The sequence below is a fragment of the Anarhichas minor genome, unplaced genomic scaffold (genome assembly GCF_050575085.1).
Source record: "Anarhichas minor isolate MPS153535 unplaced genomic scaffold, ASM5057508v1 ptg000040l, whole genome shotgun sequence".
Taxonomy (NCBI): domain Eukaryota; kingdom Metazoa; phylum Chordata; class Actinopteri; order Perciformes; family Anarhichadidae; genus Anarhichas; species Anarhichas minor.
Window position 1 is genome coordinate 2459487 of NW_027466486.1, and position 27726 is coordinate 2487212.

The following is a 27726-nucleotide window of genomic DNA, read 5'->3' on the forward strand; positions in this document are numbered from 1 at the left end:
TATTGTCTGTCGCCAATACTTGACCTCACTTGGATGTTACCCACATGGCTGACAACAGAGTGTTACAGACTGCTGTCGCTGCCTATACATTGACATGTTTCACTGATATCCATATCAGGTCAATGATTGTTTGAAAAGGAAAGATGGAGGTTTTATAAGAGCTGTTTTCTGTCCTTCCTCTGAACCGGTGGTAAATCAATTACTGCTCCTCCTCATAATTTGACCCGGAGCAGATGGCTATTATGAGAGACTTGGTGGTCTGAGCGTCTGTGTCTGTGATCTCAGAGCAATAATAATTCTTGTCTAATTTCATATGAGGTCACTACTTTGACAATATCTGAATATATGTTACAAACCTTCAGCAGCATAAAGAAAATATGTAGACGTCGATGATTTGATGAGGAAAAAATGCATTGCACAAATTTAACTTGCGTCGTATCCTCATCAGATTTCCTTGAACAAATATATTTTTTATCCTGAAGCACATTTCAAAGCTTCAATCGATTCGTCGTAGTTCATTTTCAGTTGCACGGTCGTCATTCAAAATAAGAATATGCTTGATTTTTACTTGTGTTCTTGTCATATGTGTTGATTCACACTGAATCATTTTGGTTCATACTTCATGTATCGGCCTCATTCCAGCTCATCTTTCCTCTCATTATCATTCAGCATCTTTAACAAGCAAACTATTAAAAACAGGAACGGCACACAGAGTTGGGATTTGCAATTGAGTTTTCATTAACGTGAGCGGGAGCCGCGTTACCAAGGCAACTTTTCTATACTCCTCCTGGACTGGTGGGTATAATCATGCAGTATTTTAGGAATATATTTAAGGTATTTCTTGCAATACCCATAAGCGCAATAGATTGGAAAAAACATTGCAAGAGAAGCTCTATTCAACCCGGCAAAGGCTGTTAAAGTACGTTTGTTGTCATGGTTCTATGAGCTATATAGGTACTACATCTATATCCTGCTTTGATTCCTCATCACAGGATGAAGTACATAAAGCTCCACTGAAGCAACAGAAGAACATCGGGAACAACCTGACTGCTGTGAAGGAAATGACAGACTTGCTTATAGCCCCTTTGGGAGGAAACACATTCTCTCAATGATCCCATCAGCTTAGATGAACACAGTGAAATGACCAAAGTTATCTAATTCCCGGGAACAAGGGGCCGTGTAGTGCAATGAAATTATTCCCACAGACAAAGTCACTCTTTGCTTCTCTCTCTTGTTGTCGTTTCTTTTTCCAGGAAAGCTCACGCCCTCCTTGTATGAGGCCGGCGGGTGTGACATGTCCCTGGTCAATTTTGAACCTGCAACCAGACGAGCCTCCAATAACATATGGTGAGTGTCGAATTGATAATTCATCTAATTGTTTTAGTGGGATTTCAAATGAAATTTTTCTCACAATTTAGCTGTCGCCACAAAATGTAATCTGACTTCTGTATTGACTGGGAACAGATAACTGAATCGCTGATGCATGGCATTTTGTGTGGAGATAGTGACCAAGCATTCTTGGACTTCTGCCTTTTGAATGTGAATTTGAATCTGAGAAATGTCTGTTTTTTAAATTATACAAAGTGCAAGATGAGTCATTTGTGGATTTGGAGACCATACTTCATGTTTAAATGATGCTTGGTCAACGTGTTTTTAAATGTGCTCTATAAAAAGTTATTTCGTCATATCTTGTCCAGTAGTCGACCTGATCTTTGTCTGGAGTTTGGTGTTGCATATTTTGCCATTCTTTTGTGCAGTCACTTCTCCACTGGCTCCATTGGTGTCAACATGGCTCTAGCTTTTAAAAACAACATAACCGTACAGTACAAAAGCCAAGCAAATAGCCCATTGGCTATTTAGTTTGAGGTCACCGGGAAATGAATCATGATTTAATACAGTAAGTGCAGCAGATGCTTTTCTCTCATCACCGTGCTCATTTTGTCTAATGCCCTGCAGGGACACCGACTCCCACCTCTCCAGTTCTACCTCAGTTCGCTTCTACCCTCATGACCTGGTGAGTACCCAACCAGTAAGTGTGTGAGTGTGAGTGTGAGACAGGGAGAGAGCTAGACTTGCAGAGAGAGACAGAAGACTGACAAACTGAAACACACAACATACAGAGACAAAAACAAACTCTCTTCTGCATGTCTGTTTTGCATATTTCTGCATATTATTTTTAGCATTCATGGTTGTCAGTTGGAACAGTTATCTTGCTGTGCTGGCTGTTACTCCCCTCTCCTTCTTTCGGCCCTTTTCTTGTTACCTCAGTCCAAAGACATAATCTCATTACACCAATTTTGAAATCGCTGCCAGTTGGCTCCTGAACAAGATTTAGAAAATGTTTTATTGGATTTCAAAACCCTTTACAGTCTGGCACCTCCCTACTTCTTTGATGTGCTTGTTCTATATGAGCAAGAAAGGTGTCTTGATCATCTGTTGCTGGCTTTTTAACCATTTCTGCAACAAGAATCCAGATGGCTGGGAGTGGGTGTGGCGGTGGTGTAACAGCCAAAATCCAACACTCTCAGTGGTATTTAGAGAAAACATTTGACTTTAATACTTTTTGTATTTGTCACCGCTTAACTGTATTAACTATCTTTTGATACATCTGTGTAATGTTCTTATTTAAAATCACATTTGCGAAATACGTTGAGTTGTATCAATGCAGCATGAATAGGTTTTACTGACCGTGAGACAGATCTCCCTCCCTCAGATCCGTCTGAACCGTCTGCTGACGATGGACCCAGAGCTGCTGGAGCAGCAGGACGGAGATCTGAGCCCGGAGCTCCAGGACGCACCGCTGGGACAAGAGGACCCCGCAGCAACAGCTGCCGCCGGCAAAGCCAGGCAGTACTACCGCTTGTGGCTTCTGCCCTTCCTGTGGGTCGGCCTGCACTTTGACCGGCTCACCCTGCTGGCACTATTTGACAGGTAAGAAAAGTCATCGAATCTAACCTGAGACACTATAACCAACAAAAATCCATTTAATGCTAATTAGGTAATGAGAAAGTTATCAGATACCGTAGGGTACAACACTACTACTTTGCTGGAACCCCAATTTCTTAATTAGAATAATAACACAGGTGTATCTACAGATTAATATTCTGTCCATCACAGCGTTAAGCATGTATTTAATCAGGTCAGTCCCACTGAAAGTAAGGACAGTCCAAGATGGCTGCGTCACAGATTCCTACTGATAAAAAGCAAGAGAAGCAGAAGTCTGAGACAGCAGCGTAACGCCTAGAGCAATCAACTCCTAACAGACTAAACATGCTTTTAACTCGCAAATATGTTCACGTTCTTTAAATGTCACATTTCATAATATATCATCATTGTTTATGAAATTAAATGTCACAATTTATCTTGTAAATCGTTTTAGAAGGTGTGACTGGTTGCATTTATGTATAAATAGTCTAAAGATGTCACAATACAACCAAAATGTTTTCCTCTTGATTCGTCTGCTGTGGAATACCACAAGGTTCCACCCTGGGCCCTATTTGTATATATTATTCATATGTGTGTGTCTATATATACATTTATGTATATATATTTTTTACATTCACTATTTTCTTTTTTTTATTTCTCTTGGTGTTTATTAAACCTGGTTTGGGTATTACACATTAGGGCAGTTGAGTCTTTGGCTGACTTCTCTCCGTTCCAGGAACCGTGAGGTTTTAGAGAACGTGCTGGCCGTACTGCTGGCTGTTCTGGTGGCCTTCCTGGGTTCAGTGCTGCTGGTCCACGGCTTCTTCACTGACATCTGGGTCTTTCAGTTCTGCCTCGTCATTGCAAGTTGCCAGTATTCCTTACTGAAGGTGAATACTTGAGTTAACAGCACGTTGTGGTTGGACTTGACCTGAAAAAGTGAAACAAAGAACCATTGTTACAATTGATGCTCCAAAATTATTTGATGCTTAACTTACTCTGAACTATTTGTAATAAAGTAGTAATACTTGTAATACTTAAGCAGAGAATTCACCTCTTTCTCTTTCTTTATTGACAGAGTGTTCAACCAGACTCCTCTTCCCCTCGACATGTAAGTAATTATAACTCATAAATCATCCATGTATCCACATTTTGGGGAGTTTTGGGCTTAAAGGTGATGCTTGTATTCTGAGTGATGGTCATTGAAGTCCTGGATAGGGTTCACACAGTGAACACCCAAAGGTCAGAAGTTTAATGTAAATAAATAAATGGCTCTTAGACAACAGAAAATGAAATGGCCTTTACACCTTAATGGTGGTTGACAAATAGAGAATCAATTTCCTTTCATCTATAATATGACCTGTGGTTGTTAATCAGTATTTTTTCTGTTTCTAGTTCTTGAAAACGATGTTGTTTTTCCCCTGCGAGTCTGTGTGTTCCTCCCTCCCTTGCGTCAGTAGCCTGCTCTGAAACGGCGTCTTTTATTAATGCAGCTCCTTCTCGGCTGCAGGCACAAGCTTTAAATAGCCGGCCAGAGTTTAGACCACACTCTCTCACTCTTTGTCTGTACCTCCCTTCCTCTCCCTCTCTTCCCCCCTTCCTTCACCTTTTCTTTTCACCTCATCTCACCTCGTGGACTTCTGCCCTTCCGTTTTTCGCGACATCGTCGACACATTTTGAACAAACACGGCCTATTTAATCTGATTGTTGGTGCGTTGACTTCCTTCGGTGAAAAAGCAGGACAACTCGTAGCCTCTCGGGTTGAAACCTGCTCACTGCAGATGTACATTCTCCCTCTCTTGTGAAACCTAACACTTGATGCTATTTCTGTTTATACCTGTGTCACTGTCCCCATGGCTCATTTGACACAGATACTAACTGAATTCTTTCTCGTTGGAATGATTATTTATTTCAGTTTTGAAATGAGTTTTATTTGTTCTACGCTTTTATCCACAATTTTATCACAATGGCTCAAGTTTTCAATATTGTTTAGGGCATGGCTTCCTATTTAAAATGTACAAGGCTGCCTGTTCTGAATACTGAGCTGTGCGGGACTGTAATGGGAAAGCCCGGATCCTATAATGAACCATTTGTATCATCATACCCATGTCCCTGCAGGGCCATAATCGTATCATAGCATACAGCCGGCCTGTCTACTTCTGCCTGTGCTGTGGCCTCATTTGGTTGCTCCACCACGGCAGTCTGAGGACCACTTCATCCCGCTTCACCCTGTACGGAGTCGCACTCACCAACTCCCTGGTCCTCGCGTCTGCCAGGGACCTTGTCATTGGTAAGTACACACCCCTGTGGCATTAATCGACAGTAATATTACTAATAACAACAACCTTCGTTAGTATGGCTTTATTTCAGAAAGCCGTACATAACAGAAGAAATAACACGCCAAAACAATAAAATAACACAAATGTTTAGGACTATACAAGTAAGTTAAAAGTGAGTTGGGGCTGCTGGCAGAGTTTACGGTTTGGGTTCATATGCGCACAAATGCATGCGCGAGCTAGACTGTGACCTGCCTTAGAAGTAATGAGTAAAAACTTCAAATCAATTCTAAAATAAAACATGCAGCCAATGCAAACAGGTGAACAGAGAGTTACAATAATTCATTCTGGAAAAGATAAAAGCATGACTAATTTCATAGATGATATTAAATGATTTTAAAAAATGTAAACGATACAAAGTAGCTGTAGTACTTTATCAACACGACAATCAATCATCGTTATCATAATAAAAATAACTCGTACATTTCTGGTATTTGGCCTAATCACAGTTTAAACATGGCTGGAGATTTGTTGTTCCATATTTTCTGACTATCAGTAAAAAGTAGGAATTGTCTTAAAAACACACAGACATATAATGATACAGGAGAGAATTCACTGCTGCACTTTCATTGATTCCCCAACACAGGAGACAGATTGAGCTGTACCGAGATGAGGCACGCATCCACCAAAACATTTTGTGAAAGTGCAATTTGTGTATGAGCCTCAATCTCTCTTCTGAAAGCAATGTTTATTTGTTTCGAGAGTAATAAAGCCACCTTTCATCAAACAACAATCAACATTAATTGCTTGCCTTGGAGAAATGCCAATGTGCACCAATATGAACAAATGATATCTGTAGCTGACAGTCAGAGATGCAGAACAATAAACGTTATTATCATCTGCGTTATCTAAAGGAAAACTGCAATTTTAAGATGGAAAACGTGTAAAAGAATCAGTGTTTAATTCTGTGTCTCCCTGCAGTCTTCACTCTGTGTTTTCCCATCATCTTCTTCGTGGGGCTGCTGCCACAAGTCAACACGTTCGTCATGTATATCTTTGAGCAGCTGGACATCCATGTGTTCGGGGGCAATGGTGAGCGACTTGTAGATGCACAACTTGCATTGCAGGGGTGACTTTAACCTCTGCAGAATGAGACAACAGACACTCACACACCCTTGCCTTTTATATATTATGATATGGAAGGCTTCATTAGAGGCCAGAGTGCTGATTTGCATTCTGCCTGGCCTGCTGCCTGTCTGGTTGAGTGGCCTCATTGCTGACATCCTTCTCTGTGCTCTCTGCTGCAGCCTCCACAAGCCTTCTGTCAGCGCTGTACAGCATCCTGCGCAGCATCGTCACCGTCGCTCTTCTCTATGGCTTCTGCTACGGAGCTCTGAAGGTGAGAGCAAATCCAACTTAGCATTTAATCTAATCTAGATGCAATGTAATCAGCTGGAGAGCATCTAACTGTCATCTAAAATGAATCTAAGGACAGAAATCCAGTCTGAATGTACTTTAAAACGATGTCCTCTACAGCTAGTAAAAAGTACTGTATTTTAACCATCACTTTCAAATTAGACCTCAAATTATAGCAGCAAAAAAACTGTTGGTGTTTAAAGACTGTGAGAGAGAAGTGTCTTAGTATTACTGCTTTATTGATGCAGTAGAAACTTAATATTCTTGGCAAAGAATATATTTTTCTTTTACCTAACTTTGCTTGCTGTTTTGGACTGCTTCCAACAGTTTATTACTAAACACATTGCAGAGCCCTTATCATCTAAAACCAGTGGCATCTGCTAACCAGCAACAGCTGAATTAATTAAAATGTCTGTATTGCTCAGCTATTCAAACTGTAATATATTAAAAGGCATTTTAAACTCACTCTTTCAGTGCTTATGCACATACATTTGGGTATCTGGAGTGCCGACCAACCCACAATATGAAATAAGAAAACCCAGTCAGTTTTTTGTGGGCTGTCTAGATCACAAAACATGTGATTCAACAATACATTCAGATCTGGCTCATTAGAATATACAGATCCCCTTATCTGAGTATGTCCACCCACGGCTGGAGAACTACCTTTGCAAAGGTGCGCCATATTTTTCTCACAAGCCAATCAGAGCAGACTGGGCTTTTTCGGCACGGGGGCTTAAAGAGACAGGCGCTAAACCAGAGCGTTTCAGACAAAGAGAGAACACAGATTTAGTCGGACAGACGGTATGAGATAAATATTGTGGTTTTCTAACATCCAACGTTGTAAGGAAGTTCCAGTAGAAACACAAAATACAAGTATGAACTTCAAAATGAGCATAACGTGCCCCCTTTAATGTTCACTGTTCACAAGAACAAGAGTCGACAGTCATGCTAGCAGATCTATGAGTCTGTATTTAGGCACAGTGGTGCGTTAAGCTAAATGCAAACATCAGCATGCTAACATGCTCACAATGACAATGCTAACATGCTGAAGTGTATCAGTTAATGTTTACCATGTTCACCATTTTAGTTTAAACTCCTACATGTATCGGAGTTGGTGGAAAAATAGACAATATTGATATTTTTTAAATATATTAAAAGGTTGTCGTTTTCTGTGTTTTAGGAGACCTGGGAGCCTCATCACATCCCTGTGTTGTTCTCTGTGTTCTGCGGCCTCTTGGTGGCAGTGTCTTACCACCTGAGCCGGCAGAGCAGTGACCCTTCTGTCCTCATGTAAGTCCAAGTTAAAATATTTGTGTGTGTGTGTAAAAATTCTGGCACTGATGGTCATGGGTGGTGAACTCACCCATCTGGCACAAAAGCAGGCAAAAACAGATCAAAAGTATTTTCCATGAACCACTTGAAAGTGACTTTTCTACGCACACATATGCTGTGGATTATCTCAGATGAGGCTTTTCTACGCATTTCAAAAATGCTCAGTTCAAAAAGCCTGAAACTGCTTCACACAATGGTTGTAGTGTACGTGAGAGTGAATGATTATATATTCCCTCTGAGATGAATCACCCTCAGGAGATTCATGGTGTGCGAACCAGCTAATATTTTCTCTTTTTGCGTCATAGCTCGCTGATCCAGTCCAAGATTGTGCCCAATTTAAAAGATAAGAACCCAGAGGACCCTTTGTCAGAAGTACAGGACCCTCTCCCCGAGAAGCTCAGGGCCTCAGTGGTGAGTTGGCTTTCATCATTTATCTGATTAAAGATGGGACTGAAGCTAGGATTGTTGTTTGAAAATATCAGACATGCAATTCAATTTGTTGAAGCTGCTACGGTCTTTTAAAGGGTGGTTTTATTCTTTATTTCTAATCCACATTGTTTGTTATTGAATGCACAGAATGAGCGTCTGCAGTCTGACCTGATCGTCTGTGTGGTCATTGCTGTCCTTTACTTCGCCATCCATGTCAGCACAGTCTTTATTGCACTGCAGGTACAGTAAATATGTTCTTATCAATGAAAGGCTGACGCCAGTCTCATTCTTGATGATACTGAGGATTAGTAGTGGTGTAAAGGTACACAAAAGTCACGGGTCGGTTCACGATCCCAGTTTAGAATTCATGGTTCGGTGCGAAAACCAGTACAGTGGGATAAAAAAACAATGCAACAGGTCGCAAAAGACTATAAAACTGAAAAACATCTCTTATGCAATGAAACTGAAAATACAATATACATAGAATAATAAATTAAACTCAAAGCACCCAAACGTTTATCATCCGGGTGATCGGCACATGATGAATGAATGAGCATGTTGGATGTGTTTCCATTCACATCTCCTCAAACGGTGGAGCCCTCCTCGTCTTATACACAACTGTCTCTCCGTTGCTGTTGTAGCTGACCGGGAACCGTCGGCAGGTCTTCCAGCTGCGGCGTTTCATTTGCATTCGCCATAGTGTGACTGACTCGCACACCAATCCGCTCGTTGTGCTAACCTCGGCATAAGTGTTACAGCCTTATTAATGAGACAATTTGAAAACAAGAATATGTGATGTCTTCCGCTTTTGGGAACAAAAACGAGTTAATTACAAATAGTTGCATAGTTGTTTTTCTAAGGGCGGTCTTATGCGCACCGGCAGAGTGTGTATAAAGATTAATTTCTACTGTCTCTGTGCTCCCTCAGCCTTTCCTCAGTTATGTCCTGTATGCACTGCTGGGGACGGTGGGGTTGCTCACCCACTACCTGCTGCCTCAAGTCCGCAAGCAGCTGCCCTGGTACTGCTTCTCCCACCCTCTGCTCAAAACTAAGGAGTACTATCAGTTTGAAGTCAGGGGTAAGTACCCTGAAGGACATATAGCAACCAAAAACTGTTTCCAAATCATACCCTTCAGTAGTGATACCAGAAGTCTGTGTTTTGTCTTTGTCTCTTCAGCCATGGTGATTATCAACATATCACTATAATCCATTCATTTGATGTTGTGTGTCGGTTGATAATATCAACAAGGAAGATAGAAAACAACATTTTTCTTTTGTTTTTTTGATTCCTCCAGAGTTTGTCCTCTCAACTATGATGTTGACTAAAGAAACGTCCCCTGTCTCTTTCCTCAGATGCGGCTCATGTGATGTGGTTTGAAAAGCTTCACGTGTGGCTGCTGTTCGTGGAGAAGAATGTCCTCTATCCACTCGTCATCCTCAATGAGCTCAGTGGCAGCGCCAGAGAGCTCGCCAGTCCGAAGAGACTTGACACAGAGTGAGACTTCTTTCTATTTTACAACATCTTTGTCTCTCTCTCCTTTTTTCTCTTTGATTATCGTATTCTCTCTTATTTTATAACTTAATATAACCCTGAGTGGCGGATCATGTTCTCCACTAGCGTACTGCACTATACTTGTGCACGATTGATACATTAGCTTGAAAATCCAGAACCTGTAAAGCAAATTCATTTAATAACCTTTTAAAGATGAGAATCGGTTCACCTTGCAAACTTTTAAACGATAAGTCGACATTTTGACAAACACTTTTATTTGCTTTCTTGTAAAGAGTTGGCTGAGAGGAATGATGCCACTCTCATGACCGTACAGTAACTATGAATGCAGACCCATTAGCTTAGCTTAGCACAAAGAATGGAAACGGGGGGAAACAGCTAGCCTGGCTATGTGAAGGTTATAACCTGATGCTTACTGATAAACACTCATTTTTCCATACAAAAAGCAAATTGTAAAAACAAATTGGTTGCATGGTTTTGCTTTTGTTAACTTTGGACAAAATATTTAACTGTTCCTTTATTCTCTAGTATTTTTTTTAAAGCATGCTGGTTTCATCATGATTTAAGTGTCTACCATGTTTGACTTGTTTAAAATGTCCTCCAGGGTGGGCGCTCTGATGATCACAGTAGCTGGCCTGAAGCTGCTCCGTTCCTCCTACAGCTGTCCCACCTACCAGTATGTGACCATCCTCTTCACCGTCCTCTTCTTCACCTTTGACTACCGTCATCTGTCAGAGACGCTGCTGCTCGACCTCTTCCTCATGTCCATCGTTTTCAGCAAGGTGAGACGAATACATATGAGTTGTACGTCTTGCACCGTTCTGATTCGTTCTGAACAGACAATCTGCATGTATTTAATATCATCATGATTACATACAAACGATTCATTCTGCCCAGTGTTTTCTTTACTGGTCAGGACAAAGTATAGCAGTATTTTTATTATTAAATATTTTATTATAATGGGCCGCTTGTTTTTTTACAGATGTGGGAGCTGTTTTACAAGCTGCACTTTGTCTACACCTACATCGCCCCCTGGCAGATCACATGGGGCTCAGCATTCCACGCCTTTGCTCAGCCCTTTGCTGTGCCTCGTATCCTTTCGCTGCTGTCATTTATCACAACCTATACTGTACACCGTGTCACCAGTTTCTTAGGTAGAAACTGATAATAGATGGTAGCATTGACGGTGTTTCAGAGAGGTATTTGACTCAAATCTGTTGTCTTTTTTGAGGCCGTAGTTGTTGATGTTGAGATGTTTGTAATGTTGTGTTATTGTTCCCCTGATGTTTGGAAATGAAGGTGGGCAAAGCACTAGAAAGCCTTTTTTTGGCCAACTATTATCAGTGTATGTAACTATATGGTATTTCATCGAGCTCATTTTCATCACAGGGACAGCAGATGTTACATACAGCGAAGCTTACATATTTTTTTTGAGTGATCCTTGACCCGAGCCCCTCCAGACTCGGCCATGCTGTTTGTCCAGGCTTTGGTGTCAACAGTCTTCTCCACTCCCCTCAACCCCTTCCTGGGCAGCGCCATCTTCATCACATCCTACGTCCGTCCCGTCAAGTTCTGGGAGAGAGACTACAAGTAGGGAAAACATATCTAAAATACTATTCCATGTTCAAATACGATACTATTTCTGTGAATATGCGTCTGAAATGTGTGATTTTCAACCTTTTGCAGCACCAAGAGAGTGGATCACTCCAACACTCGGCTGGCCTCTCAGCTGGACAGAAATCCAGGTGAGGGCATAGCAATATAAAAAAAGAAAAGTTTGTTTTCCCTTAAAAGTTTATCACAACAGTTCTCCGCTCTGTTTAAGTTGAAATTCCCAGCAAGACATCCTCTTATCGAAGCCGTATTTTGAGATTTAGAATGATAGAACAAGTGTATTTTTAATCCTCAGTCTATTCCAGTGATGTCAGCGAGCAAACGTAAAATGCAATAATGTATTTTTCCCTCCTCAGGCTCTGATGACAACAATTTAAACTCCATCTTCTACGAGCACCTTACCCGCTCCCTGCAGCACAGCCTGTGTGGAGACCTCCTCCTGGGCCGATGGGGCAACTTCAGCACCGGGGACTGCTTCATCCTGGCCTCCGACTACCTGAACGCTCTGGTGCATCTCATCGAGATCGGCAACGGCCTGGTCACCTTCCAGCTCCGAGGGCTGGAGTTCAGAGGTGAGAAGGTCCACGTGTGGCACAGAAGGAAGAACGCGGCACCAAATGAGACACGAGTTGTGATTATATTACACTGTACTGTAGCTAATGCGATTAGTGTCACTATGTATTTGCAAGTAATTATAAGGATTGATTTGCACCATCTATTAGTTTGTGTCTTTCCTACTCTCTTAGTAACAGCTATCCAGTTTCAAACTACTAGCTTTAAGGTTTAGTAGAGACATAAGTAACATCTGTAGTACCTTCCAATCAAAAAGCATCCAACTCTATAAACAGGAAGTCACTGTTGCATCTCAAGCTGCGACATAACTTCCAGAAATAACAGTTTTACAGTAAAATTAAACATTAAATCATATATTACCTGCCAATCCCTTTTTAAATGAACATATGACTTTTGTATATATGCATACATGGACAGATATGTGTGTTTTAGATTTATTAGTGTTAGCTTGTAACTTAGCAAGCTAACGTTAGCTTTGTCTGTTGTAGCTAGCTACATAACAGCAGTTACTGGGTGTGAATATTTAGTTACAATTTTTGTTTGAACTTGCCGGTCCAACCGGCTTCTGATGTTTGTGGTTTTATTTGGCAACTTCAAAGTATTTGAAAATCAAGTCGGCATAATATTTTCTCAGTGACATCCTCCTTCAACCGGTTGCTCAGTATTTCCATTTGTGACGGGAACTTTCCAGCATATTAGTCCAGCTGTGCTTTATCTTCCTGTGAAACACACCTTTGCACTCGTTACCAGCATGACTCAGCAAACAGTGCTCAGAGCATGTGACCGGCTGTAAACCTTTTACAGATTGGAGGCACTCCTCAGAGCATGATGCTCATCACCTGTCTGTCAGCACTTTTTCACTGTCACAACACTTTTTTTTGTGTCAAAAGTGGTATTTAACCAGTTTATATATGTGTGATTCAGAAAATTAGACTTTCTCTCAATGTGCCAGTTGTCATAGTTCCAGTTCCACATTAGTGGTCTCCATATTAGTTTTGATCTGACTTTTGTTGTGTATACAATAGTATTCTGTGTATATTAATCTGTTTTTCCCGCCACAGGAACTTACTGCCAGCAGAGGGAAGTGGAGGCCATCACTGAGGGGGTGGAGGAAGACGAGGGCTGCTGTTGCTGCGAGCCGGGCCACCTCCCTCACATACTGTCCTTTAATGCTGCCTTTGGACAGCGCTGGCTGGCCTGGGAGGTGCTGGTCACCAAATACGTGCTGGAGGGCTACAGCATCACTGATAACAGCGCCGCCTCCATGCTGCAGGTGTTCGATCTACGACGCATCCTGACCACCTACTATGTCAAGGTTAGTGGGATGCAGCAGTTAAAAAAAGAAGGTGTCACTATTATATTATTTACATATGATCTAAATGTATCATCCCTTCCTGGTCTCAGGGTATCATCTACTATGTGATCGCTTCCACCAAGTTGGAGGAGTGGCTGGCTAATGAGACCATGAAAGACGGCCTGCGGGGATGCGGAGAGAGGAACTACGTCGACCTGGATCCCACCTTCAATCCCAACATCGACGAGGACTATGACCATCGACTCGCAGGCATCTCCAGGGACAGTTTCTGTGGAGTCTACCTGGGCTGGATCCAGTACTGCAACTCTCGGAGGGCCACGGTAATAATGGATTCTTAGTCCCTGAGTCACAATGGGAACTAAAACGGACAACACTCAGTTGTTGCAGTTTGATTTTAATCAAATGTTAAGGAATGATGTCTTAATAAGTGAAGAAATGCAACGAAGAGTTTCCACCCATACTTGACATAAAAGATTTTTATGTCCTATGTAGTTTAGCACCAGTTGGGATTGTGAGTTTCATGAATCTTCCTTGTCTCCACTGTGTTTGTAGCCACTTGACAGCGAGAAAGACTCTGCTCTGGTGCTGCTCTGCTTCGGCCTGTGTGTGCTGGGGAGGAGAGCTCTGGGAACAGCTGCCCATCATATGTCCAGGTTATTTAGTAATCCTCATGATAATAAGTTAACCTTTTATAATGCTTTAAGTGCCGAGAGAGAGTTCACTTATGTAGGCCAGACAGTGTAACACATGTAACGGAACAACCAGAATTATCTGGGACGTTCATGTCTTTGATGTTTCCTCTGTAACTTTTAAAAGCATAAAGAAGCATATTTTATTAGATAAGTAATGTGATGTAGTGTCTGTGCTCTGGATAAACGTATTTGTAAACCTTTTGAGTGAGAACAAAACTATATGTTCTCGATATCTTTCCATCACAGCAATCTGGAGTCTTTCCTTTACGGACTTCATGCACTATTTAAGGGAGATTTCCGGATCTCCTCTGTGCGGGACGAGTGGATCTTTGCAGACATGGAACTCCTCAGGAAAGTTGTGGTGCCTGGAATCCGAATGTCTCTCAAATTACACCAGGTGAGACGCTGCAGGTGTCATGTTGTCGATACCACATATCTTTGACCTCATTCTCTGTCAGATGTGGTCTGTAACACAATGTTGCACTTGTTCTTTTAGGACCACTTCACGTCCCCAGATGAGTACGATGAGCCGGCGGTTCTTTTCGAGGCCATCTCCTCCCACCAGCAGAACCTGGTCATCGCTCACGAGGGCGACCCAGCCTGGAGGAGCGCTGTGCTGTCCAACTCGCCGTCGCTGCTCGCCCTGCGCCACGTCCTCGACGAGGGAACCAACGAGTACAAAATCATTATGCTAAATCGACGATACCTCAGCTTCCGTGTCATCAAGGTGAGAACTGCGGCAGATGAAGAATTAGCCTTTGATTATTGCTGACACAATTACTTATGAGACCGTAACCTCTTGTGCTGCAGGTGAATAAAGAATGTGTCCGAGGCCTTTGGGCAGGGCAGCAGCAGGAGTTGGTGTTCCTGAGAAATAGAAACCCAGAGCGCGGGAGCATTCAGAACGCCAAGCAGGCTCTGCGAAACATGATCAATTCCTCTTGTGACCAGCCCATCGGATATCCCATCTATGTATCGCCGCTGACCACCTCCTACTGCAACTCGCACCCCCAGCTCGGACACATTCTCGGAGGCCCTATCAGCATCGGGAACATCCGAAACTTTGTTGTCAGCACCTGGCACAGGTCTGTTGGCGCTCTCAAAAACACAAACTAAGTGGTTGATGTTGTTAAATAACATTTTCACGCTAGAGCCGATTTGTGATCTGTTCATGTTTTCTTTTTCTTTCTCTGTGTTTTCTAATCTGACTGTAGTTTATCAACGGATGATATTCAAATTATCTTTTTTTAGGTTACGGAAAGGCTGTGGTGCTGGCTGTAACAGTGGCGGGAACATCGAGGATTCCGACGCAGGGGGGATGTCCTGTGGCAGTGGGAATGGGACGGGGGGTGACTCTCAGCAGAGCTCAGTGTCGCAGGGTGGCACCTCCGGACCCGCCCCCTCTCATACTTACCAGCCGCACACACTGGGTGAGAACTAGCGAACCTGACAACCACTAATATTATGAATACTATGACGAATTCATATTTTTGAGTTCGGTTTTGAATTTCACCGGAGCTGCCTTTTAGAAGAAGAATTTAGATATACAGTAGTTATTTTAGTTTTTGATATGCACTTGGATGTGTAGTTTAGAAGATGAAGGTATGATAGGCAGGGAGGGTCTAGTATAGGGCACTATTGAGTTGCATTATGGGATATGTAGGATCCAGTGTTTTTGGAGCTTGACCCATACTAGTGACTGAAATCCAGGATATCTCGTCCACCTTACCATTTACAAAATCTGTCTCTCGTAAGTCCCCACATTTTATGAGATTGCAACACTAAATCAATCGGAGTTCTCCTTTAATTATGGTCTGCGTCTGACTTCACCACCCTGTGTCCAGGCACCAGTCAAAGTTCCCAGTCTGTCCAGTCGGGTTTGGTACGCCACTCTCCTGCTCGAGCCTCTGTTGCCAGCCAGTCATCCTCCTACCGCTACAGCAGCAGCCGTCACTCCTCCCTGCGCACCTCCACCACGGGCCTGGAGCCCTGCCGACGTTCCTCCACCAGCCAGCTGTCTCTGCGCACGCTCCCCACCTCCCTGCAGCTCCGGCTGGGCTCCACCTCTGACCCCTCCGCCTCCCTCTCCAGCCACAGCATCCCTCCCTGCAAACGCCACACGCTGGTGGGCCTCTTGGGCAACGACGGCATGTGCAGCACCGTGACCGATCCCCTCAGCCAGCATCATCACCATCATCACTACCCGCAACAACACCACCCCATGATCTCCACCGTGCGTAGAGATGACATCTCCTACAGAGTGCAGGTTGGTAGACATTATGTACAAATGAGCAGGAAAGAAATCATGTCCACATAACAGACAGTTGGCGAGTGAAATTTAGAAGCAGACTTTCAGTTTCACGCATTAATCTACATCAACAAAGTGTTTATTCTGTTCCCTTAGTTCTGTTTAGTCTTTCGGCCTCAGATCTTTAGCTCACAAACGGATAGACCTACCTGATATAAAAAAGGGCAACGCTTATATTATTGAATATATTTTCAACAACCATCACAATATAATCCTGTTAATGCACCTTATAAACTATTTAGTGAATATCAGCACGCTGACACACTAAACTGACACAATGAACATGGTAAAAATGATATTTGCTAATCATCAACATGCTTCCATCCTCATTGAGAGCTTGTTAGCATGCTGATCTTAGCATTTAGCTGAAGTACAGCCTCACCGAGCCGCTAGCATGGCTGCAGACTCCTAATCTTGTTATGCATGTAATTTAAATATCGACCATTTATTGACTTTTAGAGCAAATCATCTTCTTCTTAAAACTCTGTAATTACATTAATACTCTACTGAAATGACAATTTGTTACAAAAAGTAGAACTTTTACTCTTTACTGCTGATCTGGTTGCATGCCATGTCTTTCTGTCGCTCAATTTTCATTATTTTGATGGCATGTTGCCTTTTTCTTTTTCTTTTTTTAACATGGAGATAAATATATGGGGGGAAAGAGTGATATGACATGCAACAGGGGTCCTAAAGTTAGGGTCACATCTTGACCACCAGGCTGCCAGGACATCTTAAAACAAAGTTTTAAAAGACATCAAATCTAACGTATGAAGCATCTGCATTTGATTCCATGCCTCTGAATTTGATGTTTTAAAAAAAACTGAATTGCATGTCAGTCATTTCTTTGACTGACGACCCCTCAGTCCTGCTGTGACGTAAATATAATTCTTCCGTGGTGTCGCTCAGGTTGCGGATGTCGGTCAGGTGCTGGAGAACATCAACTTATCGAAGCGGAAGGAGCTGCAGTGGCCTGACGAGACGATGAGACTGAGGGCAGGACGGACCTGCTGGAGGGACTGGAGCCCCTTAGAGGGCATGGAAGGACACGTAAGTCTTCATCAGCAGCCTTATAATGCAAGTTAGATTTATGAACAAGCAAATATTGCTGTGTTTTGTCACATCCTGTCAGCTCACACTCTCACACTCTCTGACCTCTTATGCAATGACTGTGATTTTGCTTGTACTTGTGTCCTATTTGTTGGCGTGTAACACCCTCTGTGACCTACTTGCTCTGTAATAAACGCCTCATAAATTTGATTGGAGGATTCCTCTCACAAAGCCGCCTCCTCTGTTGCCCTCTGCAGGTGATTCACCGGTGGGTGCCTTGTAGCCGAGACCCAGCCAATCGCTCCCATATCGACAAGACCATCCTGCTGGTACAGGTGGAAGATAAGCTAGTGCCCATTATTGAGACTGGGGTCATTGAGTTGGGTGCAGAGGTTTGAGACAAGCAAGCACACGCATCACACAAACACAAACACTTGTGTGTGAAGATGAAGCCAGACCTCCCTGGCTTTCAGCAGGACGCAGGAGCCTGCAGACAAACAGGAAATGGGAGCTCTCCCCCCTCCCTCGTTCCGTATCGCTGAGGGGGAAAGGAAGCCAGGGAAAAGTGCAAGCTGAGGCAGAGCATACGTTCATCCAACATCCTTTACTGCATCGACACACATTAATAATATCTGCCTTGCTTTGCGTCTCAGAAATGCTGCATGACAGTAAACAACCCTTAAGTTAGTTCTTGCTACTGATAATTCATTTCTATGCATTTCAGACAATATTTTGTTGGCAATTCTGACAGTGCTGAGTGTAAAGAGCGTGTGGAGATTTTTTTGTGTTCCGTTTGTCTTTAAGTAATTTGCCAAAATAAGCCTGGTATTGAATATCTGCCATGGTTTCACACATGTGAAAGCTGTTTTTTTTTTTGTTTTTTTTCGCTGCCAAGACTGCAGAGGAAGTTGTGATGCAGAACAGATTGAAGTCAGAGACTTGACGTTGATGCGCTCAACAAACTCCTCTGGGGTTTTTTTGTTGTCATTCCGTTTGGATTAGTTCGAGATTTGCAAGATTACTTTGCGCTTAAAAAAAAACTTGCACTATAATTTTAGTTTTTTTAATTTACAGTGATGCACTACACTCTTTAGATAATGTCACATTTTATTTATTACAGACTCTGAATGGCCATGGTTACCGATGCCTTGGGAATGAAAAAAAATGCAATCATTCTGTTTTCAGCCATTTTTATTTTAGTATTTTATGTTTGATAAACTTGAAAATAACTTTTTACTGTATATGATTATATATCTATATAAATATATATATATTTACTCAAATATATATATATATAATGTCAATGTATAAAAGATTTTCTTTTCAATATTTATTACTGTGAACATGGTATTTACACTTTGTTACATCTTTTTTTTTCATTTTGAGACAAAGGTTAATGTATTAAGGACCATTGGTTGAAAACAAGATGCCGAATTTTTGATGGACTGTTTCACTATTTAACTTGATTCTTTTCTATATGGAGAAATAAAAGTTTGATTTATTGCCGACATCTTTAATGCACCTCTTCTGATTGTTTGTGTATTTTTATTTAATTCTCCGAATTTTTTTTGGAGTCTAACCCACTAAATGAAAGGATACACAACCAGTGCACATGTAGCACCGTGTAAATATTTAGTAAATATACAAAATGTTGCAGGAGAGACCAAGTTTAAAGGTGCTAAATCTGAAATGTAAGGCATTAATATAGCAGCAAACCACTATTTGCTAAGTAAAAATGTAATGGAGTAATGTCTACCTGAGCAGAGAATGAAATCACTCTCCCTGTGTGTGTTGTTAACCGAGCTTTTCTGTGCTTTGTTTATGTAGCCGGTCCGGCTGCACGTGCACGTGAGTCCCTTTTTGTGTGCCCTACTGGCTAGCTTTTCGCTGCCGCTCTGCATTGCGCTCAAACGGCAGTTACAGCTGATGATGCCGACGGCGGTGTCATGGAAGCGTAACGCCGACCCTCTGTTTCCTCCTCAGGTCAACGCTGTTAACTCTGTCAACATTGTTGCTGTTGTTTGCACCGTTTGTGCTGCTAGCCACCGGCTCAGCCATCGGAGGCAATCCCTCAATCATACATTTGCTCAGAATTTACAATTCAGCACCTTTTTTAAATGAAACTTGTGATTTGCAGGTGCAAGTGGTTTGGGATTTTATGGGTTACTTGCTGTAAAAGGTTATGGCAGAGTGAATCATATCACATGTCCTAACTGCCTGCTTAAACAGGTTCGAAAGAATTGTGTAACATGCTGCAAAATGTGTGTCACATGCTGTTTGTGCGAATAATCTTTAGGAAAAATGACATTCATATACAGTATGTACTCTAGTCCTATCTGTAAGCTATTAAATAAATGTAGTGGAAGTATAAAGTAGCAAAAAATTAGAATACTCAAGAACAAGTAACTCAAAGTTGTACTTTAGTAAATGTACTTGCATACCATACTGCATCAAACTAATGTTAGTCAGGGCAAAATGCATTGGTTTATTTCATAAGTAAACTTTGTTTGTTTAAAGAATAGATTGTTTTTCTTAGAAATTATAATCCACAGGAATCTAGTCAATCTGTTTCACTTGAACCAGGAAATAGAGGAGCTCATACATGTTTTGTTGCTCTTCAACCACATGACTGTTTACAGTGACGCCCCGCCCCCCGAGCCCTCTGATTGGCTGCTGCGCGAGAATTCCTATCGACTGTTTTTCCCGACGTCATATATAAATGTCCCCGCTGACTCCTGCTGAGGACTTTCACGTTAGTTCGTGGGCTGCTTTCTCCTTCGCACACCACAACAAAGGAAAGGTAAACATGTCTTTCTCTGTTTGTAATTTACCCAGGATTAGTTCGGCGTATTATAATATTATTATATAATAATAGCTAGAACAGCTCCTTAAAAATACAGTTTTTTTTGGCTTGTTGTGCTACCAGCTAAGCTAGCTCTGTGCCGATAACATCACGTGACATCCAGGCAATCAGGTGGTGTGTGTTATTTCGTGCTCACCTTTCGTTGTTTTGTTGCCACCGAACAGTCCAAAACAAACCGCTTTATTCTAACAGCGAATTTGACATTTGAGATATTTGAATCATCCCTGTCGTTCACTTGGGGACTTCCACAGAAGGCGAGGACATGTTGAACCAGGTCTTCTTCGCCCTGCTCGGCCTGAGCCTCGGGCTGGTAAACGCGTTCCCCTCCCAGGACCCAGACGGGGGCAAGAACTGGGTGGTTATCGTAGCTGGCTCCAATGGCTGGTACAACTACAGACACCAGGTGAGAGAGTGAAACTGCTCCCACAATCTCAATGCATGAACAAGCGCAAACTGTGCATGATGTGACATTGCTATTTTTATCATTGTTTCTTGATAAGATCAACTTTCCTCTTAGATACACTCAGAGTTTTTCCAGCAACTGACTTCTCCATATTGCTCTTTCTCGCTCTCAGGCTGATGCTTGCCATGCCTACCAGATTGTGCACAAGAATGGCATCCCGGATGAGCAGATAGTGGTCATGATGTACGATGACCTGGCAAAAAATGAGGAGTGAGTTGACATTTTTTGTTTCTTTGTCATACAGAGACTTCTTCTTTCCCCGAAGCGTTCAAATCCACAATTGTATCGTAGTTCTGTTATTTATTGACCCTCATTCTTCCCTGTTTGCAAGTTAGTAGACTGTGCAAAGAAACGTCAGAGACTATACTGTACACCGTTCCTAAATGTGACACAACATTCATGTTTATGTATGCTGTGGTGCACGTTTCAGTTTAAAGTCCAATTACAGGATTTGAATCTCTAACTTTGCCATCAACATATTACTGTATATAACTGTTAAAGAGTTCCACACTGTCTTAGATAGTGTTGTATAGAGCTAAGCATTAAAGGTGATGAATAATGATGTCAGCTATGTATATTTCATTTAACGTCTGCTCATCTTCATGAGCTACACGATCCAAATACTGGAGTTCCTGGTTCAAAACTACTACGTGTATCGTCTTAAATGAGTGACATGAAGTGACCGTTTAGTCGGGAGGACGGGCCTCCTGAACTTGATTAGGTGTAATCTGCTAGAGAAAAGAGGTCTCACTCTGTCGGCGCTGTTGGAACAACAGAAACATTACGATTGTACAGAAATGTAACCGAGTGGAGATTTGTAGCTGTGAGCCACACAATAATCGCACGCTCGTGTTGACATTTCTCGTGTCTCTGTGGCGTGTCGGCCCGGTGTGGTTCATCGTCAAGAGCAGCAGCACTCAGAGCAGCAGCACTAACAGGCCGAGTTAAAGAGGTCCACCGAGAGGAGTCACAAGGAACTCATTTCAGGGCTCCTCTCAGTGGATTGGAGTTAAATTACTTCCATGGTGATTGGGTGAAGGAGCAGTGGTGAAAGCAGACCCGTCAGTTTCGCTCAGAAATAGGATCACTGTTACACAACGTGACATGCAGCAGTGTTAGACGGCAATGATTGTCCACTTGCTCAGGAGCAATGTTGGCGGCTTTCTTGTAATGTAAAAAGTTGCTGGAATGTATGAAAAGGGTTCTATGTGTAGACCAAAGCTTAAGAAGGGAAACTACGTAAACTCTGCATGTTAACTATCTCAAATGGTTAAATAGAGCTGCAACTAAAAATATTCTTATCAATGTTTCTTAGTTATTTTCTGTCCATATGCTGTTTGTACAGTACTAACATCTTATATATGTGTGTGTGCAGAGAAGTTGCAGATAATGGATTATTTCCACTGCATGTTAATTTAATACTAATAACCAATGAAAGCTGTCAACTATTATTAGCCGTCTACACACTTTAGCGTTGTCCCATGAGTCCTTGCGTGAAACTCTCTTGTCATAATGTAGTCGGGTTGTAGAGAGAAGTCGTCCAACATTTATTGTTTAATATCCGTATCGTGCTCTTGCATGGCTTACAGGATTATCACGTATTGGATTTGTGGTTAATCACTGACGTGTATTCAAAGTGATGCAGGAAAGAGTGCAGCTTGCACGGTTACTCATACAGACTGCAGAAATCAATGGCCACGGTGCACTTTCTCACACAATAGAGCCGCTGTTGTTGTTGAGAGTAGCAGAAAACCTGAAGTGCTGTAGTTCTCATCAGATTCTGACATAATACCGGATGAATGATTCACCGATCAAGTGACAACATGTTCTGTCAGCTGTTTTTTTTTTTTTTAAATTAAAACTTCCTTCTGCTTATCTGACTCATATTCTCTATTCCCAGAAACCCCACCCCTGGGATAGTGATCAACAGGCCGAACGGCACAGATGTGTACAAAGGAGTTCCTAAAGATTACACCGGAGACGTGAGTGCTTCAGTGCAAATAATTGTACAAATCAAAGCTCTGAAATACATGTTTTTGATGTTGGAACAGATTTGTTTGGAGAGACTTTTTGATTTGTGTCGGGGTGTTCTCCTGCAGGATGTGACCCCACAAAACTTCCTGGCAGTGCTGAAGGGAGACTCCTCAAACGTCAAAGGTGGCTCTGGAAAGGTTTTGAAGAGGTGAAGTGATGGAATGAAACCAGTAGAGGCGTAGTGAGATCAGAGGAGCACAACTCCTGCTTCATCAAGATACCGTTTCTGACTTTGCTCTGTTTGTTTTGGCAGCGGCCCCAACGACCACGTGTTTGTGTACTTTACCGACCACGGGGCGCCTGGTATTCTGGCCTTTCCCAATGATGACGTGAGCACTTTTTTGGCTTCCTGCTCTTGCTAATGTTCACTCCTGAGCTCACTGCACCAAACCAAAATGTTGTTGACTTTGTTTCGTTTGATAGTTATCTCTTTGTTTTGTTTGCTTATGTATTTGAGCACGAATTTAACTTCTGATCAATATTGTGACATTAAAAAACCAATAAACTGATCAAGAGCAGCATAGCCTTTTACACTTTATGAGTATAGTTTAAACATGGTTTCCTGCAAATTTTCTATTTTATGTCTATTAAGAAATGAAGACTACAAAACCGAACAAACCGGGATGTGCACAAGTTTAACACGTCTGTTTACCAATGCTGTCCTCTCTCTCTGCGCAGCTCACCGTGGACGATCTCCAAAGCACCATTACATACATGCACGAAAATAAGAAATACAAAAAGGTACGCAGCAACATTCTGTTGATTTTAAATGAAAAATCGAATTGCATTGTTTTTTACTGACATTGCAATTTTCAATGAAAAACATATTAAACAGATTGTGGTGGGCTTTTTGAATGGATCTGTAACAAACAAAGATGTTTTTTTTAAACCTGTAGAATATGATGTGTGGGCCCAAACATCTCTGCAGCACCACAGTATTTATTTAAAATGGTAGTTTGACAAACATTTCACTTCTAACAAATATTGCACCTCCTGCTATTTTAAAATGGCAGTAGGCCATATTGAGATTTTGATAACAGCCCTGGTGTTAACATGCCTACAGTATCTAGGTCAGTGATAAAAGGTGCATCAGGTGGTTGTGTGTCTGAGCTGTGAGAGCAGATCATATGACTGGTTTTTGTCCCCACACACATCCACAGATGGTGTTGTACATCGAGGCGTGCGAGTCCGGCTCAATGATGGAACACCTGCCTGCTGACATTGACGGTGAGTTGAACTCTTGAGATTCACGTTCCAGGAAAACCAAGAGGTAATGAAGCGGCAGCGATCAACAGGAAGCGCCAATCCATGAGCTACTTAACTCCTCAACAACATAACACTTGACTTTTCCACGTGACCATTTCACTTTATCTACATTTGCTGAACTTTTAAGAAAGTAAAACTGCCAACAATCAAGAGTAAAAGCTCATGTGATTTATTGTTTTTAGCTTTCACCTCCTTTTTTTATTTCATTCTTAGTCATGTCTGGGCTGAGCTCAGCACTGCGGTCTGGTTTGGGGACTTTGACTCAGAGTCAGTTTTTGACTCTTAGTCCTTTGATGTGTCAGACAGTGCAGTCAGCATTATTGCCTGTGTTTGTCATGTGCTTGGCCTCATGTGATGAATCAAGGTTCTGGTGTTACATCCCTTTTTTTTTTTTACCGGACTTTCATCTGTAGTCTAAATCGGATATCTTTATATTTCTGGAACATAATCACTCTTTAACTTGCATTTACCTCTGAGTGAGTTCACAAACTGTCCTTCAGTTTCAGCAGACATGCGAGTCGTGTTTAGGTCTCTACAAAATACTACACAGCATAACATGAGAGTTTATATCTTTTTTTAATTATTTTTTTTAATTTTATTTTATTTTTTATTTTTTTTTTGTAGTGTACGCCACCACTGCCTCCAACTCGCACGAGTCCTCTTACGCCTGCTACTATGACGAGAAGAGGGACACGTACCTGGGAGACTGGTACAGTGTCAACTGGATGGAGGACTCCGATGTGGTGGGTGATGTGTCCCCCTGTTTTATGTCATACAAGTTATTACAATCTGGTTTAGATTATGAAAATTGAGATGGAAAATCGTGCGTACACCGTGATGAATACAGGGCTTTTCCCGTGTCGGCTTCACAATAAGCTACCCCCATCGTATGCTTTTTAATGTTACCGAGCAGCAGAGGAAAGTGTTTGGTTGTTCAGCAGTAACTTCTACAGCTTCGATACGAAGTAAACAGTGAGGCTGATATCAATTAGATACAATTACAAAAGGTATTGCTGAGTACAATCCCTTGAGCGTGTGAAGGTAATTTGAATCCCCGATACATAAACTATCAAAAACATGGTTTTATTCCATGAACATCTTACAGATGTTAACTTTCACACATGGAGTGACATTTCATCTGCTTTCAGCTCTTACTTTTCAAGTGTTGGTTCAACTACCTTTAGTGCTCACATACAAACATAAAACTACATATTTAAATGCCTTCAGCAATTTACAGTTCAGCTGTTTTTCAGCTCCTCAATGATTTGCATGCAAAGATATATAACATTTTAACTTGTTTGACTTTTATCAAAAGTAAGCAAGCTAAACTTTTGCCTTTTCTCGTTAACTTTTAATTCCTACATTTTTAATTGTAAGTTTACAACTTTGTTGTCGACTTATATTAAAGAGTACAATAGAAACTGAGACTCTATAAAGTCCATGAAAGGTTTATTTACTTACTGTTCCAAACACCTGGTCTTAACGGGACAGGAACAGGAAGTGGTGAACGTTTCCAACAGCAGCTACAGTAGAGTAGTAACACCTGTGACCCCTCAATATACAAGCATCCCAAAACAGAAAGTAAAAAAATAGAACAATCAAGGAACAACTGCTCTGTTTAGTCTGTGATTTTCTGAAAAATCTGAAAACCTGTTAATGGTAATAATGTTTTTGTCACATTGTGCTTCCAGGAGGACCTGACAAAGGAAACTTTGGTGAAGCAGTTCAAGATCGTAAAGAGCCACACAAACACCAGCCACGTCCAGCAGTTTGGAAACAAGGTGAGAGAAAGAATCAACACTGCTGAGGAGGGAACATGTCGACTTGGCTGTGATTTTATGCCTCTTGCTGTGGGGTTTCCTGCTCATATTTAGATACTTATTTTGAGTTTCTTACTCTCTATACAGACGATGGCCCACATGAAGGTCATAGCGTTTCAGGGTAACCCCAAGGCCAGCGGCCAGACCGCTCCTCTGATGACCCTGCAGCCAGTTAAGAATCTGGATCTGACCCCGAGCCCTGACGTTCCTCTGGCCATCCTCAAGAGGAAGATGATGGCCTCTAATGACATCAGAGTTGCAAGAGGGCTGCTGATGGAGATCAACTCCCACCTCAAGGTGAAGATTGGCAGAGTGCTGTGGTGTTTCTGCTGTCGCAGCATGTCGCGTGTTTCAGGTCCTCTGTGGAGGACTGTTCACGTCACGTAAATCTCATCTATCGTTGTGTGTGTGTGTTCAGGTCAGGGAGGTGCTGGCTGAGACTATGCGCCGTGTGGTTGAGAGGGTGACCGGCAACAAGCTCAAGGCCGACGAGGTTCTCAACGAGCGAGCCGAACTCTCCCAGCATCAGTGCTACAAGGCTGCAGTCAACCACTACAAGTACAACTGCTTCAACTGGCACAGAACTGAGGTAGAGCTGCACAGAAGGGTCACATTTAGAAAGTGTTTGTGGTTAACGTAACGGTGGACTGGTAGGGTATTTTCTTCTTTTTTTTTTTTTATATCCTACCCGTTCGCCCACAGCTAATACTTGTCAGCCTAATGAATGAGAAACTCTGGGTCGTAACTTGATTACAAAATGTTCCCGTGCACTTTCATACAGCTGTATGTGTTTATTCAGAAAAAAGGTTTCCTTTCCCTTTTCTCTGGAACTGTTTGACATTTGGAGCGCCACAAATACGACAGCGGGGAAATAAACTTTGGTCATTTGCATTTCATTATCACCGACTGGGGGGACGTTTCTTTGACACGTGTGATGTCCTCTTGTGTTTCAGTATGAATACGCTCTGAGACATCTGTATGCTCTGGTGAACCTGTGTGAGAGAGGATACTCTGCAGACCGGTAAGCGCCACTTCCCACTGAACAAACTAGTTTATTAACCTGCCTAGTTTAGGCAAGAAGTAATGTGATAGTGGTTCAATCTGTATAAAACTACATACAATTCTAAGACGCAAAGGAATACTTAGTTATTTGTCCTTAATATGTGAATATTTGATACTGAAACCCATTGTGTTGTTGGTCTGCAGCATCCAGCTCGCCATGGACTCAGTGTGTCATTACAGCAAGTAAAAATCCATGAACGTCTCCCATCAAACTGCTTCTTCCACGTGTGATGGCCCGGGAAGGCGGAGCTTCTCTTTGGACTGCTAAAGAATCAATCTGTCGTGGAATTGACGTTATTGTTTTATCAACACACTAACACGTTTCTTTTTTTACTCGTGATGTTTTTTTGATTTTACTGAGAACTTTTAAACTTGTTTTATGATGAGTTTGCACTATCACTGTGAAAGGCTTGTGGATGATATTTTACTGCTTTTGATTATTTTTAGAATGTAGGATTGACAATTATAACATGAAATTCATGTTAATTTGTTTTGCTCATAGCTGTATTTGTGGTATGGACCGCCTGGCATGAATGGTTGATTGAGATGTAAAGGACGTCCCACTGATGTTGAATGTTTCTTGAACGTCCCACTGATGTTGAATGTTTCTTGAACGTCCCACTGATGTTGAATGTTTCTTGAACTTCAAGAGACTTTGTAACACAGGAATCTTGAAATAAATTGGAAAGAACAAAACTGCTATAAAAATTAAAAGACTTGTGAAACTTTTTTCTCTCTGTGACCATTCAGCACGTTTTTTATATTCGTTAATATCACG

At 41.9% G+C, this 27726-nt stretch overlaps 2 protein-coding genes and 1 long non-coding RNA gene across 8 annotated transcripts in view; 2 read left to right on the forward strand and 1 right to left on the reverse strand.

Moving 5' to 3' along the window:
• Positions 1-18957, forward strand: part of pcnx1 (pecanex 1) — a 31784-nt gene extending 12827 nt beyond the window's left edge. For 3 of the 5 annotated variants that reach the window (XM_076107640.1, XM_076107643.1, XM_076107642.1), the window contains 28 exons: positions 1254-1347; positions 1957-2014; positions 2699-2931; positions 3662-3815; positions 4004-4036; positions 5044-5215; positions 6183-6293; positions 6509-6600; positions 7798-7907; positions 8255-8360; positions 8526-8618; positions 9306-9456; positions 9732-9873; positions 10493-10670; positions 10871-10979; positions 11349-11478; positions 11575-11633; positions 11859-12074; positions 13137-13390; positions 13480-13710; positions 13943-14043; positions 14329-14479; positions 14579-14809; positions 14893-15167; positions 15334-15512; positions 15927-16348; positions 17300-17440; positions 17698-18957. In XM_076107640.1, coding sequence (XP_075963755.1) covers positions 1254-1347; positions 1957-2014; positions 2699-2931; positions 3662-3815; positions 4004-4036; positions 5044-5215; positions 6183-6293; positions 6509-6600; positions 7798-7907; positions 8255-8360; positions 8526-8618; positions 9306-9456; positions 9732-9873; positions 10493-10670; positions 10871-10979; positions 11349-11478; positions 11575-11633; positions 11859-12074; positions 13137-13390; positions 13480-13710; positions 13943-14043; positions 14329-14479; positions 14579-14809; positions 14893-15167; positions 15334-15512; positions 15927-16348; positions 17300-17440; positions 17698-17838 — 4367 coding nt within the window. In that variant the 3' untranslated portion in view covers positions 17839-18957. The remainder of the gene's footprint in view (positions 1-1253; positions 1348-1956; positions 2015-2698; positions 2932-3661; positions 3816-4003; positions 4037-5043; positions 5216-6182; positions 6294-6508; positions 6601-7797; positions 7908-8254; positions 8361-8525; positions 8619-9305; positions 9457-9731; positions 9874-10492; positions 10671-10870; positions 10980-11348; positions 11479-11574; positions 11634-11858; positions 12075-13136; positions 13391-13479; positions 13711-13942; positions 14044-14328; positions 14480-14578; positions 14810-14892; positions 15168-15333; positions 15513-15926; positions 16349-17299; positions 17441-17697) is intronic. The other 2 variants (XM_076107641.1, XM_076107644.1) reach the window with 1 other exon arrangement.
• On the reverse strand, positions 5278-20742 carry LOC142967972 (uncharacterized). 2 transcript variants are annotated; one of them, XR_012959004.1, is made up of 7 exons: positions 20440-20742; positions 17620-17766; positions 11566-17418; positions 11310-11472; positions 8547-8612; positions 7281-7365; positions 5278-6594 (listed from the first exon to the last, which is right to left on the reverse strand). It is a non-coding gene; the product is annotated as an uncharacterized LOC142967972 (long non-coding RNA). The 2 variants fall into 2 exon arrangements; XR_012959005.1 differs by lacking the exon at positions 8547-8612.
• lgmn (legumain) lies at positions 20085-27662 on the forward strand. The gene is made up of 14 exons (XM_076107645.1): positions 20085-20240; positions 20555-20706; positions 20879-20976; positions 22667-22748; positions 22866-22948; positions 23054-23129; positions 23479-23541; positions 23961-24027; positions 24691-24809; positions 25758-25847; positions 25974-26183; positions 26305-26475; positions 26840-26907; positions 27093-27662. The coding sequence occupies exons 2-14, from the start codon at positions 20566-20568 to the stop codon at positions 27133-27135; spliced, it is 1311 nt and encodes a 436-aa protein (XP_075963760.1). The 5' UTR covers positions 20085-20240; positions 20555-20565; the 3' UTR covers positions 27136-27662.
• The last annotated feature ends 64 nt before the right edge of the window (positions 27663-27726 follow it).